At 39.2% G+C, this 17,060-nt stretch overlaps 1 protein-coding gene across 3 annotated transcripts in view; it reads left to right on the top strand.

Moving 5' to 3' along the window:
- The window catches only part of OXSR1 (oxidative stress responsive kinase 1), a 100,644-nt gene extending 93,656 nt beyond the window's left edge, over positions 1-6,988 (top strand). For all 3 annotated transcript variants that reach the window (XM_032353105.1, XM_032353259.1, XM_032353195.1), the window contains 4 exons: positions 1,404-1,456; positions 2,926-2,994; positions 3,840-3,904; positions 4,312-6,988. In XM_032353105.1, coding sequence (XP_032208996.1) covers positions 1,404-1,456; positions 2,926-2,994; positions 3,840-3,904; positions 4,312-4,386 — 262 coding nt within the window. In that variant the 3' untranslated portion in view covers positions 4,387-6,988. The remainder of the gene's footprint in view (positions 1-1,403; positions 1,457-2,925; positions 2,995-3,839; positions 3,905-4,311) is intronic.
- Positions 6,989-17,060: the final 10,072 nt, after the last annotated feature.

The following is a 17,060-nucleotide window of genomic DNA, read 5'->3' as shown; positions in this document are numbered from 1 at the left end:
TTGTTTCTTAAATTCCACATAGGAGTGAAATCATACGGTTTTTGTCCATCTCTGACTAAGTTCCCTTAGCATTATACTCTGTAACTCTGTTCATATTGTTGTAGATGGCAAGAGTTCATTCTTTTTTATGGCTGAGTAATATTCCATTGTATATACACATATCTTATCCATTCATCAATCGATGGACACTTGGGTTGCTTCCATATCTTGGCTATTGTAAATAATGCAACAGGAAACATAGGGGTGCCTGTATTCCTTTCAATCAGTGTGTTTCTGTTCTTTGGGTAAATACCAGTAGTGTAATTATTGGATCATATGGTTAATCTATTTTTAACTTTTTGAGGACTTTCCACGCTGTTTTCCATGGAGGCTACACCAGTTTGCATTCCCATCAACAGTGCACTAGAGTTCTATTTCTCCACATCCTCGTCAACACATGTTGTTTCTTGTATTGTTGATTCTAACCATTCTGACAAGAGGAAGGTGATATCTCATTGTGGTTTTGACTTATAGTTCCCTGATGATTAGTGATATTTAGCATCTTTACATGTGTCTTTTGGCCATCTGGATGTCTTCTTGGGAAAAATGTCTGTTTATGTCTTCTGCCCCTTTTTAAATTGGATTATTTGGGGGTTTTTGGTGTTGAGTTGTGTAAGTCCTTTGTATTATTTTCGATACTAATCTTTTTATCCTGTATCATTTTAATTATACTTTCCTGTGCACATACATTTTCCTCTTAGTTTATATGATATCTTAATGGGACTAAGGATGGAAGTAGGCGTCTAAGAATCTCAAGAGGTGCCCGGGTGGCTCAGTGGGTTAAGCCTCTGCCTTTGGCTCAGGTCAGGATCTCAGGGTCCTGGGATCAAGCCCCGCATTGGCTCTCTGCTCAGCGGGGAGCCTGCTTCCCCATCTCTCTCTCTGCCTGCCTCTCTGTCTACTTGTAATCTCTGTCTGTCAAATAAATAAATAAAATCTTTAAAAAAAAAAAAAGAATCTCCTCAAAAGCCTGAGGGCATTTGGTTTTTGTTTTTTTCTTACTTTGTGCGTAGGTAGTTTTTTTCCCCATTTAAAGTATAGTGCTATATTAGTTCGGGTGTATATAATATAATGATTTCAGCAGTTCTGTGCATTACTCAGTGTTCCTCACAATAAGTGTAGTGTTAACATGAGGTTTTTATATTGACTACTGGAAGACATAAATTAAAAGGGTTGTAGGACAGTTAGATGGTCACTCTGAGTAGTTTGCTCTGAGCCCTGCAGTGTGAGCTCATTAGGATAGGTCATAGGATCTATGGAAATAGAATGGTTTTTCTTGAGGTACGGCTTTCCTGTTATATGTTGGCAGAGTCAGTATGCATAAATCCAGAAATTTATTTTACACATTCCCTTTTCTTTTGTAGGAATTCAAAAAAAGAACTAAATGATATTCGATTCGAGTTTACTCCTGGGAGAGGTAAGCCATCAAAAACATTGAAAACAAAATAACGTCTAATTTATTTAATGAAATGTGTTGTGATGTTTTTGTCCTTTAGATATATTTTACTTTTAAAAGATGATGAAAATGTTCCTGGTTTAAAGGGTGTGGGTGGCATATGAATAAAATAAAAACTCAATTTATTTACTACTAACCTCACTTGTAAAACTAGTATAATACAAACAGTAATGAATGTAGCTCTAATTTTCTGCCTACCATAGTAGGCCAGGCATTGTGCTAAGCTTTCTATCATTAAGTTCTCAGAATTCCCCTGAGGAAGATTATTGTCCCCCTTGTGTAGATGATGAAACAAGGCTTAGAGTGAGGTGAGGTAACTTGTTCACACAGTCGAAAGAGGTGCCTCTGGAATTCATATCCACACTTGTCAGGGTGCAGAGTTCTCGCTCTCAGTACTGAACATAGTTGTACTTCTCCATGACAGTAAAGAAGAAACAAGGCTTCTAGCCTCCTCTCTTCCCAGGCTGAAGTGGAGTCCTGTCAGGCATAGTTTCTGGCCATGAACTTCTCCCTGGGATGAGACTTCTTTCTTTCTTGCCTTTGTTACTCAAGCGTTCAGACTGGGGAGGAGGCCAGCAGCCAGCACATTCATCCTGTGTGCAGTTCTCATTCTTCATGCTGTCTCAGTATCATCAGCAACTAAGTATGAAAGAGGACGGAAGCCAGGTGTGCAGAGGTGTATCCATTTCACTGTTTAAAACCAGGAAGAGTCCCATTTCAAGGAACTAATTCAAGTTGCTGGTCATCAGCACAAATGTGTGCCCACCCACCCCCAGAGGTCCTCCTGTTCTTTCAGGCTCAGTGTTCAGCCCTCAGGAAGCAGCAGCACTGACTCGGTTGGAGAGGAGATCAGTTAGGGATGCTGTGTCCCTGTCTTTTCATTTCTATTACAACCATTGATCAGATTATATGATGTAAAATCACTAGATATGAAGAAAAGCCCACCAGAATAAAAAAGAAAATGATGTTAGCAACAAACTTGGGATGTGATCTCTGAAGAGAAGAGATTACAATTTGTTCTTTCAAGATGTGCTTGAAAAGAAATCATTCCATTATACTAGCCTTGAAGATGTTGCACACACATCACATCTCAGAGCTGGTGGGGTTTGGGCCCAGGGCTGCCCTCACAATGGGACTTTTCCTCTGTAGCATCACTGTTAGTGCAAGTTATCTTTACAGTGAGTTGATACTGGCCATCTGGTTGCTAGAGATTCTGTGCTCTAGCTACACCTAAGAGAATCTCCCACTTGAGGTAACCCCAGTGGTAGGAGAAACCTTTGTGTGGAAGGAAGACCCCACCCCCACCCCCGCCTCTTTGGTTCTGTGAATTTAGCAGCTAGCTTGGGCCTGCCAGTGCCAACATCTGCTCTAGGAGTTCACAGTAACGTGCATGCACAAGAAATGGAGCACCTTCTTTTTTTTCCTCGCAGATACAGCGGAGGGTGTATCTCAGGAACTCATTTCTGCTGGCCTTGTCGATGGAAGGGATTTAGTAATAGGTAACTACTTTGTACTCTGCCCTGCACCCTGGTGTCTCTGTCTTTGTATTTAGGACCTAGAAAACAGGCTTTGATTCCATTGAGCGGATCTCACGGGTCTTGGAGGGTCTTGGCATTGCTGAAATACAGGTATTGGTAATAGTTCCTCACAAAAAAGAAAATCTCATTTCAGAGTTCACTTTCTGACTTCCTGTGACAGTAGGTGAAAGCTGGGAGACTCTAGTAGAATTGATGATGTAATCACAAGTTAAAGTATACTTAGCCATATCCAGTTCATTTTGGAGGGTGAAACTCTGCCCTTAACAGAGCAAGAAAGAAGTAAGCAAAACTTGTTAGAGGCTTATTTCTAGAATAAGCAGAAAGTAAGAAAAGGTATAATCGGCCCATGTGTACATGTTATTGAAGGAAAAGACCATTGTCTAGGGCCAGTCAGCAGAGTTTTTCTGTAAAGGACCAGTTAGTAAATAGTTTAGGCTTGTGGTCCATTCACGGTCTTTAAACTGTTCTTAGCCCACAGCCAGACTAGAAATAGGCTGCAGGCCAGAGTTCAGCAGCTCCCAGGATAGGGCTTTCTGGCCCTGAGTAGACATATCCTTCCTCTTTGACCTGTGTGTCTTGCCCCAGTTAACATAGCATCTTAAAGAAAGTTACTTTGAGCATGATTCGAGATTTATTTGTGCTACTTAGAGTTGAGTTTAAAAGATAATTTTTGTTTGGGGAGTGAGTTATCGTTCCACTTCCATTTTGGTTGAACATAGAAGATTCTGAGCTATCATTTAAGTTTTTAAAATATGGTAGGAAATGGATTTACTTAGCTTCTTAATACTTTGTTTGTATGATTACAGTGGCAGCGAATTTGCAGAAAATTGTGGAAGAACCTCAGTCAAATCGATCTGTCACTTTCAAACTGGTACTCATTTCTTCCTCTTTATTAAACTGTCCTTACATAGCAGCAGCTTCTGTAGACCAGCTTGTATATTCCCTGAGTGCTGAGAATATTAAAATATGGTGGATTGTGTTCATTTAGCCTCCCTAAGGCCTTAGGCCAGTGTCTCCTTTTGAGTGGCTTCCCTCTGTTCTCCCTCCAGGAAGCCTCCTACCCTAGGCCCTTGACTCTTAAGAGAGAGTATTTGCAGTCTGACTCCAGCTTTGTACCCAGACCCCACCTTTTCTGGAAGAGACACCTTCATTTGCATCTTCATATCCCAGGAACTGTACCCTGCTGTCTTCCTCCCCATAGTCCTTATATCAGTTTTAATTGCTACGTGCAGTTTTGTTTACAAATAACCACAGCTTCTCATTTTGTTTGGTTCTTAGGCATCTGGTGTCGAAGGCTCGGATATTCCTGATGATGGTAAACTAATAGGATTTGCCCAGCTCAGCATCAGCTAAACCACAGCCCTGAAAGAGGCGGCCTAAGGAGATTCCACACATGCGTATCTCTGTTGCTTCTGTTGGCCTAAACCCACTACTGCCAAAGAACCCAGCAACAAACCTCCCGGCTAGGAGCTTTAGAGGTCTTTCTTTATGTTCTTCCTGCCATCATTCCCCCCTTTTCCCACAGGGAAAGAAAAGTTGGATCACCAGTGGCCAGCATCCCTTTAAAGACTTCCGTTAGTCAACTTACTGCGCATGTCCCCTGTCTTTCTCCAGCTGAGAAGGGGACTGTGCCTCAAGGCTCAGGAGGGAGATCTGGCAGCTCATCTTGCCTTACTCCAATGATGGCGCTGGGTGGAAAGTAGCAGCTATATTGGGCTTCCTCATCCTGCCTGTTCTCCCACACCTGACAGGATGTGGGCATCTTGGGATATATCTTCACCACTGAAGTAGCAATTAAAAGTTGATTGTTTATCTGGAGCCCAGAGAATTTAATTTAGTAATTTTTTTTTTTTAATCTGATGTGAATTCGAGCAATCTTTGTTAGGAAAAAGCACAGCCTCAGAAAGAGGCAGCCTAAACTGTGTTATTGTTTTGTTCATGTTTCCAAGCGTTTTGCTGAAGCTGCTCTCAGGCACCCCTCTTCATCACTCCCTCCAGAAAGGGTTGCTAGCCTTAACTTCAGCTGGTGCAAAACATCTGACTGTAGTCGAACTTCAGCCATCAGATCCTAAAAAGTGGAACTTTGGACTGTTTTTAGCGAAAACATCAAGTAATGGCTTCTAAAAGTGAATTTCCCCAGCAGTGGTTTTGAACGGGAAGAATAATAACTCATATCATTGTGGAAGTATTTATTTTCAAATCTTAAAAAATTCAGTTGAAGAAAAACTGCTCCTCAATCCTCCCATGAAAATTTGCCTGGCCTCCACGTCATAAGGAAATGCAAGGCTGAGCTTTTCTACAGCAATAAAGGAGACTCACCAGGCCAGCGAGGCCTACCTTCTGGCCCTGTCCTGCACTGACCCTTTGGAGGGGCTCCACACTTCTGTGCGCTGAACCTGACCCAGGATGGAAAGTGAAACCACATGTGCCGAGACTTTTAGGATTTTTGAGTAGACAGTGTTCATTTGATTTTCTATAGAAATAATATAAATTATTCTTTAGGTTTAAAAACGAGCACTCATAATGCAATATGTGAGTAATCGGTGGGGCCGATTTTCTTTCCTACTGTTTCACAGTCAACCTCTGTCTAACTGTAAGTAGCCCTAACAGTTTTTGTCTAAGAAAGGGACACTCAGTCTGGCCTTAAAACGACACATGAAGATGGGCTTTAGCACCATGGAAAGGGGAGAGCTGCCTCTTACAGAATCACGCAAGCCCTTTCCAGTACTGTTGGTCTGTGAATAACGAGATCGCTTCACCTAGTTGTCTCTTGGAATATCTCTGGAAGCTTTCCCCACAACTGAGTTGTTGCAGCTCTTGTTTGGTTCTGAGCTTGTTGTTTTAGTCATGGGCTTCCTTTCCCTGCCCTAGGTACAGAGGCATACTGGGAAAGGAGTGGATGTTGGGGAGAAGGATGGGATGGGTTTGGAGTGGCCGTTGGGAGGAAAGTAGATGAGAGGATCAGACACCAAAGTCCAGGGTCCCAGCAGGATTGGTAAAAAGTGGGAGGCCTGCCAAGCCTAGAGAGGGAAAAGATTGATAGTTTGCTGGAAGAATACTTAGCTTTTCTTTTTCTTTTCTTTTTTTTTCTTTTTTCTTTTTTTAAATTTTTTTTAGAGGGATGGGAATAACACGAAAAGGAGTTAGTGTCCCTTTGGCACAAGGCTAGTGGCTTACCTTTGAGTACGTATTTTTGTCTCAGTCAAGCCATCATCATCTACATATTGATAAATCCGGAGGTAGTGGCCTCACTCTGTTCTAGCATTCTGTTTGGAAGTGGTCTGGAGCCCAGGCAGGAGGTGAGCAGCAGCCCATTGCCGTGTTCAGTTTCCCCATGACTTTTAAACTGCAGTGGGACAAGGATGCCAATAGAAGTGGCCTAGGGCTTTCTCTTTCTTTTCAGTTCATTTTTTGCCCTGCTGGGAATTAGGAGTCAGACACCAAGACCCAGGACAGTGTTATTTCTTCTGCATGATGTATGGTGGACGCCCTTTGCTGACTTTCGCAGCGATGCTGAGAGAATACGTGAACAGAAACTTCCCAGGATGGACAGCACGTAACCTAGTGAGTGACCTTGCTCCTTTCAAGGAGCAGTGGTCCAGGGTACACCTCTGTCTCTAGGTCTCTAGGATCCCTTGGTCCCTGGGGATAGGGACTAATTTAGCACAAGGTAACATGTGCCAATGCTGTTTGTGAAATGTATGGTCTTATTCGATATGACTAATGGATTTGTTTGGGTTTTTTGCTTGAGTTTTGAACCAAATCCTAGAGCCAGCTGATACTATTTAATAATCTGAGGATAGAATAATGGTGTATCAATAAATGGAGGTTCCTCCTTATGATGTATGCTAGATTATGGAAGATGTAAAATATTTGACCTTCCCTTCTCCCTTTTTTTGACTTTGTATTTTGCTGCATGTTTCCTTCATTTTTAATCAATAAAGAGTAAATTGTCTGTGGCGGTGTAAGGATTCTTTACTTCAGTGCTTGCTGGTGGGGAGCATGAGGAGTGGGTCAGAGAGTCACTACTAACTGGAGGAAAAACTGGAGGAGTGGGTCAGGGAGTCACTACACAAATGGATGAAAAAGTGGACATAAGCTAAAAAAAAGTGTGACAAATTATCTAGAACAGCTGAAAATCATTGTACAAATGGGGAAACTGAAATCTCAAAAGGGAGAGATAAGATATGGCCAGGGAAATTTCATAGCACGGGGCACAGAACTCCTCGTACTGTTGTTTCTGTTTGATTCTCCTTATGCAGTTGGATAGAGGAAAGAGGCCACATTCAAGGCTTTTTGAGTCCATTTTGGAAAACAGAGCAGGGCTGAGCTTCTCACTATTTGACTTTGCTATAGAAATGGTGGGATTACATGTGAGAGTCTGGGCTCCTCTGTATTCTTCCACCTCCCATGTAAGTAATCTTGATCATAACACCTTCTCCATAGAAGGGTCCTTCTGGGACCGGACTGCTTGTGGATTCTTGTAATTCAGAGCTCAGGCATTGACAGGATTGTATCTGAGTGATTTTGCTCTCAAGATAAGCAGGTTGTGGGACGCCTGGGTGGCTCAGTGGGTTAAAGCCTCTGCCTTTGGCTCAGGTCAGGATCTCAGGGTCCTGGGATCGAGTCCCGCATCGGGCTCTCTGCTCAGCAGGGAGCCTACTTCTCCCCTCTCTCTCTGCCTGCCTCTCTGCCTACTTGTGATCTGTCAAAGAAGGTTAAAAAAAAATCTTTAAAAAAAAAAAAAAAGATAAGCAGGTTGTAAAAGTGGACTCTGAGGCACCTGGATGGCTAATGATCTCATTCACCTTAAATAAGTGAGTTTAAATTATGACTCACATTTTCTTCTCAGAGCAGATTGTAAATAATAGCACAGAATTTCAGTTGGCTTAGATAAAATTGTTTGATTAATTAAAAGTTTGACTGATGTTCCTTTTGTGTGAAATATACTTAGCAGTTCAAAGTGAAAAAAATCTAATCCTGGAAAGGATTGTCATCATAGAACTTGAAAGAAATACTGATTTGGGGGTGCCTGGGTAGCTCAGCAGATTAAGCTTCTGCCTTCAGCTCAGGTCATGGTCTCAGGGTCCTGGAATCAAGCCCCACATTGGGTTCTCTGCTCAGCGGGGAGCCTGCTTCCCCTTCTCTCTCTCTGCTTGCCTCTGCCAGCTTGTGATCTCTGCCTGTCAAATAAATAAATAAAATCTTAAAAAAAAAAAAAAAAGGGAATATTGACTTGGTAGTTTCCTAGTTTATGCTCAATATGAAATTCGATTTTATTTGGTTTCTCAGGAATGTCAACTATCCTTTAAATATGAAAGATGATTATGCGAGAAGAAAGATGTCTTATGACCAGAAATCTAGAACTTGAACATATTCTCTAATTTCCCAGATGCTAAGGGCCACTCATAGTTTACTAAGCTCCATATTGTATGGATTACAGGCTTTTTGTCCCTTAAATTGAAAGACTAAAATCTTTAAGAAAAAAAAAAGCAGATTGTGAAAGTGAACTCTGAACTGCCTGGATGGGTCAGTTGCTTAAGTGTCCAGCTCTTGATTCTGGCTCAGGTCATGGTCTCAGGGTTGTGAGATGGAGCCCCCTTGTTGAGCCTCGTCATGTTCCATCCTCAGGGCAGGGTCTGCTTGAGATTCTCTTCCGCTTCTCCCCACCCCCCCACTCACTCTCCCTCACTCTAAAATAAATAAAATCTTCTTTAAAAAGTGGATTCTGACTATTGTTGGGACAGAGGAGGTGCTAGTTACTCTAAAGTGACCGCGGTGCATGTGGGGAGAGGTGGCAGGGCAAGAATAAATGGAGCCTTTCTGCTGGCCGTTCTCTAACAAGTTCAGGCATTCTCAAGAGGCCTGCTTCCTTAGCTCTACCTCCTCATAGTATCAATTTTCAGTGCAACAGTTTATGCATTTCTCCTTCAGATCAGTTCATCTACACCACACTTTCTGCCCTTTAAAAAAAAAAAAAAGTCTTCATCTTTTAGAGTAGTTTTAGTTTCATAGTGAAATTGAACAGAAAGTACAGAGTTCCCATATCTAGTCACATATCTTGACCCCATCTAGTCACAGCTTGCCCCACTGTCAACAACCTGTGCCAGAGTGGTACACTTGTTACAACTGATGAACCCACATGGACGTCCTTATCACCCAAAGACGGTAGTTGACATTCATGTTCACTCTTGGCTGTTGTATATACTATAGATCTAGACAACTGTATAGTGACACATATCCATCATTGTATAAAATAGATTCACTACCCTAAAATTCCTTGTATTGCACCTATCCATCTCTCCCTTCCCTCTAGTCCCTGGCAACCACTCATCTTTTTAGTGTCTCCATAGTTTTTTGCCTTTTCCACAGTATCATGTATTTAGAATCCTACAGTATGTAGCCTTTTCAGAATGGCCTCTTTTGCTTAATAATATGCACTTACAGGTCTCCATTTTGTGTGTGTGGTGGGGGGTGGGGTTAATAGCTCTTTTTTAGAGCTGAATAATATTCTATGCCTGGATGTACCACAGTTCATTAATCCATTTACCTATGAGTTGCTTTCAAGCCTTGACAAATTATGAACAAAGCTGCTGTAAACATCTGTATGGAGGTTTTGTGTGGATATGAATTTTTTAACTCCTTTTGGTGATTACCCAGGAGCTCAATTGTGAATTGTATGGTAAAGGAATAGTTTCATAAGAAACCATCAGTTGTCTTTCACAAGGGCTGTATACTATTTTGCATTCCCACCAACGAATGAGAGAGCTTCTGTTGGTCTACATCCTTGCCACCATTTGATGGTGTCAATGTTAAAGACTGGCAATTCTGATAGGCCTGTAGTGATATCTTGTTTTAATCTGCAATTCTTTAGTGAGGTGATGTGGAACATCTTTTCATATGTGTATTTCCTTTCTGTATTCTTAAGTGAGGTGCCCATTAAAGTCTTTTGCTCATTTTTAGTAAGATTGTTTTCTTATTGTTGAGTTTTAAGAATTCTTTGTGTATTTTGTATAAAAGTCCTTAATCAGATGCAAGCATACCTCATTTTTCTGCATTTTACTTTATTGAGCTTTGCAGATAACTATGTTTTTTAGAAGTTGAAGGTATGTGGCAACCCTGCATTGGGCATGTCTCCCGGTGACATTTTTCCAACAGCATTTGCTCACTTTGTATCTCTTTGTCAATAAAGTTTTTTCAATTAAGGCATATATATTGTTATTTTAGACATTATGCTATCACACACTTATTATACTACCACATAGTGTAAACATAACACTTATAAGCAGTAGGAAACCAGGAAAGTCATGTGACTTCCTTTATTGCAATGTTGGCTTTACTGCAGTGACCTTGAATCCAACCCTCATTATCTCCAAGGTCTGTCTGTTCATATCTGCAAATATTTTCTCCAGTCTGTGGCTTGTCTTTTTTTTTTTTTTTTTTTTTTTTTTTTTTGGCAGAGCAGGAGGTTTTAATCCTAATGAAGTCCAGCTTATCTATCATTTCTTAAATGGATCATATTTTTGGCTCTATGGCTTAAAAAATCATTACCATACACAAGGTCATCTAAATACTTGCTAGTGTTGTCTTCTAAGAGTTGTATGGTTTTGAATTTTCTTTGAGATCTATGATCCACTTTGAATTAATTTTCTTGAAGAGTATAAAATCTGTGTCTAGAGTTATTTTTTTGGCCTATGTGTGTTCAGTTACCTACAGGTGTCCACCACCATTTGTTGAAAAGACTGTTTTTCCTCCATTGTATTGCCTTTGCTCTTTGGTCAAGATCAGTTGAATCTATGATTTGTCTCTGTTTTCTGTGCCATTGATATGTTTATTCTTTTGCCAATACTATACTCACTTGATTACGATAGCTTTATATAAATCTTGAAGTCAAGTATTGTCCTTTGACTTTGTTCTCCATCAATATTGTGTAGGCTCTTCTTGGTCTTTTGCTTCTCCATATAAGCTCTAGAATCAGTTTCTCAATTTTCACAAAAACTTAGTGGAATTTTGATTGGAATTGTTGTTAGTCAACAGATCAAGTTGGGAAAAACTGACCTAACTGTCCATACACATTGAAATCTCTCCGTTTTCAATTCATTGATTTTCTTTATCAGAATTTTCTAGTTTTTCTCATGTAGATCTTTTACCTATTTGTTAGATTCTGTTTCATTTTGGGGGTGCTAATCTAAATGGTATATTTTTTATTTCAAATTCTACTTGTTTGTTGTTGGTATATAGGAAGTGATTAGCTTCTGTATCTTAACCTTATATCCTGCAAATTTACTATAAACATTTAGTTCCAGGAGTATTTTTGTCAATTCTTTTAGGTTTTCTAATAGATGCTAGTATCTGGTGGATTATTATGTCATTTGTAAACAAAGAGCATTTTCATTCTTCCAAATCTATATAAACCTTCATTTCCTTTTGTTGTTGTTGTTAAGATTTGTTTATTCTTTAGAGCATGCGTATGCAAGTGGGGTGAGAGGAAGAGGGTGAGGATCTCAAGCATAGAGCCCAATGGAAGGCTCAATCTCAAGACCCTGAGATCATGACCTAAGCAAAATCGAGAGTTAGATTCAACTGACTGAACCACCCAGGTGCCCCTCATTTTCTTTTCCTGTATTGTGTTAGCTGGGATATATAATAACATGTTAAAAAGCAGTGGTAAGAGAGGATATTCTTTTCTTGGTCCTGATTTTAGTGGAAAAGCTATTTTCTCATTAAGTATGATGTTAGCTATAGGATTTTTGTAGATTTTTTTATGTAACATTTTTTAAAAGATTTTATTTATTTATTTGATAGAGATCTCAAGTAGGCAGAGAGGCAGGCAGAGAGAGAGGAAGGGAAGCAGGCTCCCTGCTGAGCAGAAAGCCCGATGTGGGGCTCGATCCCAGGACCCTGGGATCATGACCTGAGCTGAAGGCAGAGGCATTAACCCACTGAGCCACCCAGGTGCCCCTTATATAACATTTTAAAATTTGAATTCAATTAACATAGTGTATTATTTGGTTCAGGGGGATATGGCTCTGTGATTCATCAGTCTTATATAATACCCCATGCTCATTACAACACATACCCTCCGCAATGTCCATCACCCAGTTACCCCATCCCTCCACCCCTTTTGCCTCCAGCAACCCTCAATTTGTTTCTTGTGATTAAGAGTCTCTCATGGTTTATCTCCCTCTTGGATTTCATCTTGTTTTATTTTTTTTCCTCTCTTCCCCTATGATCCTCTAATGTGTTTCTTAAATTCTACATATCAGTGAGATCATATGATAATTGTCTCTCTCTGATTGACTTACTTCACTTAGCATAATACCCTCTAGTTCATCCAGGTCATTGCAAATGGTTAGATTTCATTTTTGATGGCTGCGTAATATTCCGTGTGTGTGTGTGTGTGTGTGTGTGTGTGTGTGTGTGTGTGTGTACACACGTATATATAATATATGCCACATCTTCTTTATCCATTCATCTGTCCAATAGAGCAAATAAACTCTTTCCATAGTTGGCTATTGTGGACATTGCTGCTATAAACATTGGAGTACAGGTGCCCCTTTGGATCACTACATTTGTATCTTTGGGGTAAATAACTTGTAGTGCAATTGCTGGGTCATAGCATAGCTCTATTTTCAACTTTTTGAGGAAACTCCATACTGTTTTCCAGAGTGGCTGCACCAGCTTGCATTCCGACCAATAGCGTAGGAGGTTTTCCCTTTCTCTGCATCCTTCCCAACATCTGTTGTTTCCTGATTTGTTAACTTTAGCCATTGTGACTGTTATGAGATGGTATCTAACTGGTTTTGGTTTGTATTTCCCTGAATCAAGTGATGTTAAGCACTTTTTCATGTGTCTGTTGGCCATTTGGATGTCTTCTTTGCAGAAATGTCTGTTCATGTCTTCTATCCATTTCTTGATTGGATTATTTGTTCTTTGTGTGTTGAGTTTGATAAGTTCTTTATAGATTTTGGATACTAGCCCTTTGTCTGATATGTCATTTGCAAATATCTTCTCCCATTCTGTTGGCTGTCTTTTCGTTTTGTCAACTGTTGCCTCTGCTGTGCAAAAGCTTTCTATTTTGATGAAGTCCCCGTAGTTCATTTTTGCCTTTGTTTCCCTTGCCTTTGGAGACATATCTAGCAAGAAGTTAGCTGTGGCTGAGGTCAAAGAGGTTGCTGCCTGTGTTCTTCTTAAGGACTTTGGTGGATTCCTGTCTCATATTGAGATCTTTCATCCATGTTGAGTCTTTTTTTGTGTATGGTGTAAGGAAGTGGTCCAGTTTCGTTCTTTTGCATGTGGCTGTCCAATTTTCCCAGCACCATTTGTTAAAAAGACTCTTTTTTCCATTGGATAGTCTTTCCTGCTTTGTCAAATATTAGTTGGCCATAGAGTTGAGGGTCCATGTGTGGGTTCTCTATTCTGTTCCATTGATCTGTGTGTCTATTTTTGTGCCAGTACCATACCGTCTTGATGATTACAGCTTTGTAGATAGAGCTTGAAGTCCAGAATTTTGATACCATCAGTTTTGGTTTTCTTTTTCAACATCCCTTTGGCTGTTCAGGGTCTTTTCTGCTTCCATACAAATTTTAGGATTATTTGTTCCAGTTCTGTGAAAAAAGTTGATGGTATTTCGATAGGGATTGCATTGAATGTGTAGATTGCTCTAGATAGCATCAACATTTATAATACTTATTTTTCCAATCCACGAGTATGGAACATTTTTCCATATCTTTGTGTCTTCCTAATTTCTTTTATGAGTGTTCTGTAGTTTTCTGAGTACAGATCTTTGCCTCTTTAGTTGGGTTTATTCCTAGGTATCTTATGGTTTAAGGTGCAATTGTAAATGGAATCAGCTCCTTAATTTCACTGTTGGTGTATGGAAATGCCATTGGTATCTGTGCATTAATTTTACATCCTGCCACTTTGGTGAATTCCTGTATGAGTTCTAGCAATTTAGGGGGGGAATCTTTTGAGTTTTCCACATAGAGTATCATGTCATCTGCAAAGAGTAAGAGTTTGACTTCTTTGGCAATTCAGATGTCTTTTATTTCTTTTTGTTTTCTGGTTGCTGAGGCTAGGACTTCTAGTACTATGTTGAACAACAGTGGTGATAATGGACATCCCTGCCGTGTTCCTGACTTTAGAGGAAAAGCTCTCAGTTTCTCCCCATTGAGAATTATATTCACTGTGGGTTTTCATAGATGACTTTTATGATTTTGAAGTCTGTACCTTCTGTCCCTACACTGTAAAGAATTTTTAATCAAGAAAGGATGCTGTACTTTGTCAAATGCTTTTTCTGCATCTATTGAGAGTATCATATGGTTCTCATTGTTTCTTTTATTAATGTAGTGTATCACATTGATTGATTTGAGCATGTTGAACCAACCTTGCAGCCCAGGAATAAATCCCACTTGGTCATGGTGAATAATCCTTTTTATTTTTATTTTTTAAATTTTATCCATTTATTTGACAGAGAGAGACACTGCAAGAGAGGGAACACAGGCAAGGGGAGTAGGAGGGGGAAAAGCAGGCTTCCCGCTGAGTAGGGAGCCTGAGTAGGGCTCTATCCAGGACTCTGGGATCATGACCTGAGCTGAAGGCAGATGCTTAATGACTGAGCCACCCAAATGCCCCATGAATAATCCTTTTAATGTACTGTTGGATCCTGTTGGCTAGTATTTTGGTGAGAATTTTTGCATCGTGTTCATCAGGATATTGGTCTGTAATTCTCCTTTTTGCTGGGGTCTTTGTCTGGTTTTGGGATCAAGATAATGCTGGCCTCATAGAGTTTGGAAGTTTTCCTTCTATTTCGATTTTTTGAGACAACTTCAGAAGAATAGGTATTAATTCTTTAAATGTTATGTAGCATTCCCCAGGGAAACCATCTGGCCCTGGACTCTTATTTCTTGGGAGGTTTTTGATTACTGCTTCAATTTTCTTGGCTGGTTATGGGTTTGTTCAGATTTTCTTTTTCTTCCTGGTTCAGTTTGGGTAGTTAATATGTCTCTAGAAATGCATCCATTTCTTCCAGATTGTCTAATTTGTTGGCATATAGTCGCTCATAATATGTTCTTATAATTGTTCATACTTCATTGGTGTTGGTTGTGATCTCTTGCATTCATGATTTTTAAATTTGGATCCTTTCTCCTTTCTTTTTGGTAAGTGTGAGCAGGGCTTTCTCAATCTTATTAATCCTTTCAAAGAACCAGATCCTAGTTGTATCTGTTCTACTTTTCTTTTGGTTTCTATTTCATTGGTTCCTGCTCTTATCTTAATTTCTCTTCCCCTGCTGGGTTTACGTTTTATTTACTGTTCTTTTTCCAGCTTCTTAGGTGTAGGGTTAGGTTGTATATTTGAGATCTTTCTTGTTTCTTAAAAAAGGTTTGTAATGCCATATACCTCCTTTTTAAGACTGCCTTTGCTGCATACCAAAGATTTTGAACAGTTGTCTGTTCATTTTCATTTGTTTCCATGAATTTTTAAAATTCTTTAATTTCCTGGGTGACCCATTCATTCTTTAGTAGGATGCTTTTTAGCCTCCATATATTTGAGTTCTTTCCAGCTTTCCTCTTGTGATTGAGTTCCAGTTTCAAAGCATTGTAGTCTGAAAATATGAAGGGAACGATCCCAGTTTTCTGGTATCAATTGAGACCTGATTTATGACCCAGGATGTGATCTGTTCTGGAGATTGTTCCATGTGCACTTGAAAAGAGTGTGTATTCTGTACTTTGGGATGGAGTGTTCTGAATACATCTGTGAAGTTCATCTAGTCCAATGTGTCATTCAAAGCCCTTATTTCTTTGTTGATCTTCTGCTTAGATGATCAGTCTACTGCAGCGAGGGAGGTGTTAAAGTTCCCTTCTATTATTGTATTATTATCTATGCGTTTCTTTGATTTTGTTATGAATTGTCTTACATAATTGGCTGCTCCCATGTTAGGGACATAAATACTTACGACTGTTAGATCTTCTTATTGGATATACCCTTAAATTATGATATAGTGTCCTTCTTCATCTCTTTTACAGTCTTTGGCTTAAAATCCAATTTGTCTGATTTAAGGATTGCCACCCCAGTTTTCTTTTGATATCCACTAGCATGATAAATGGTTTTCTACACCCTCTGTCAATGTTCTTTACCAAGTTAAGAACGTTACCTTCTGTCCCTAGTTTATTGAGAGTTTTTGTTATAAATGGATATTGAATTTTATCAAGTCCTTTTCCTCATTATGTGATTTTTTTAGCCTGTAGATGTGATAGATTATATTAGTTGATTTTTGCATTTTTAACCAGGCTCTTATATCTGGGATGTCCTACTTAGTCGTGGGATATAATTCTTTTTTTACATTGTTTGAATTGCTATACTAATATTTTGTTGAGGATTTTTGCATCTTTCTTTATATTTTTCTTGCAAGTCTTTGGTTTTGTTATTAGATTAATGGGGCTGGCCTCATAGAATGAGTTTGTAAGTATTCCCTCAGCTTATCTTCTGGAAGAGATTGTAGAGAATTGGTATAATTTCTTCAATGTTTGGTATAATTCATCAGTGAACTCATTTGGGCCTGGTGATTTCTGTTTTAGAAGATTATTAAACAGATTATTAATCTGTTTTAGAAGATTATTAAACAGATTATTAATCTGTTTTAGAAGATTATTAATCTTGTGTCCTTCAAGAAATTGCTCCATTTCATTTAGGTTATCAAATATGTAGGCATAGAGTTATTTACAGTATTACTTTGTTATCCTTTTAGGGTGTATTGAATCTGTAGTGATACCTCTTTCATTTCTGATGTTAGTAATTTTTGTCTTTTCTCTTTTTTTCTTAGCCTGACTAGAAGCTTATCAATTTTATTGATCTTTTCAGAGAATCAACTTTTGGTTTTATTGGTTTTCTCTATTATTTTCCTGTTTTTTATTGCACTGATTTCTCTGATTTTTACTTTTTTCCTTCTGCTTTCTTTGGATTTAATTTGCTCTTTTTTTTCTATTTTATTAAGACTTAGAAATACTGTGTTTGGATCTTCTTTTCAG

This window comes from Mustela erminea, chromosome 1 (assembly GCF_009829155.1).
Source record: "Mustela erminea isolate mMusErm1 chromosome 1, mMusErm1.Pri, whole genome shotgun sequence".
NCBI lineage: Eukaryota > Metazoa > Chordata > Mammalia > Carnivora > Mustelidae > Mustela > Mustela erminea.
Note: the sequence above shows the minus strand (reverse complement) of the source record. Positions and strands in the feature narration are given on the sequence as shown.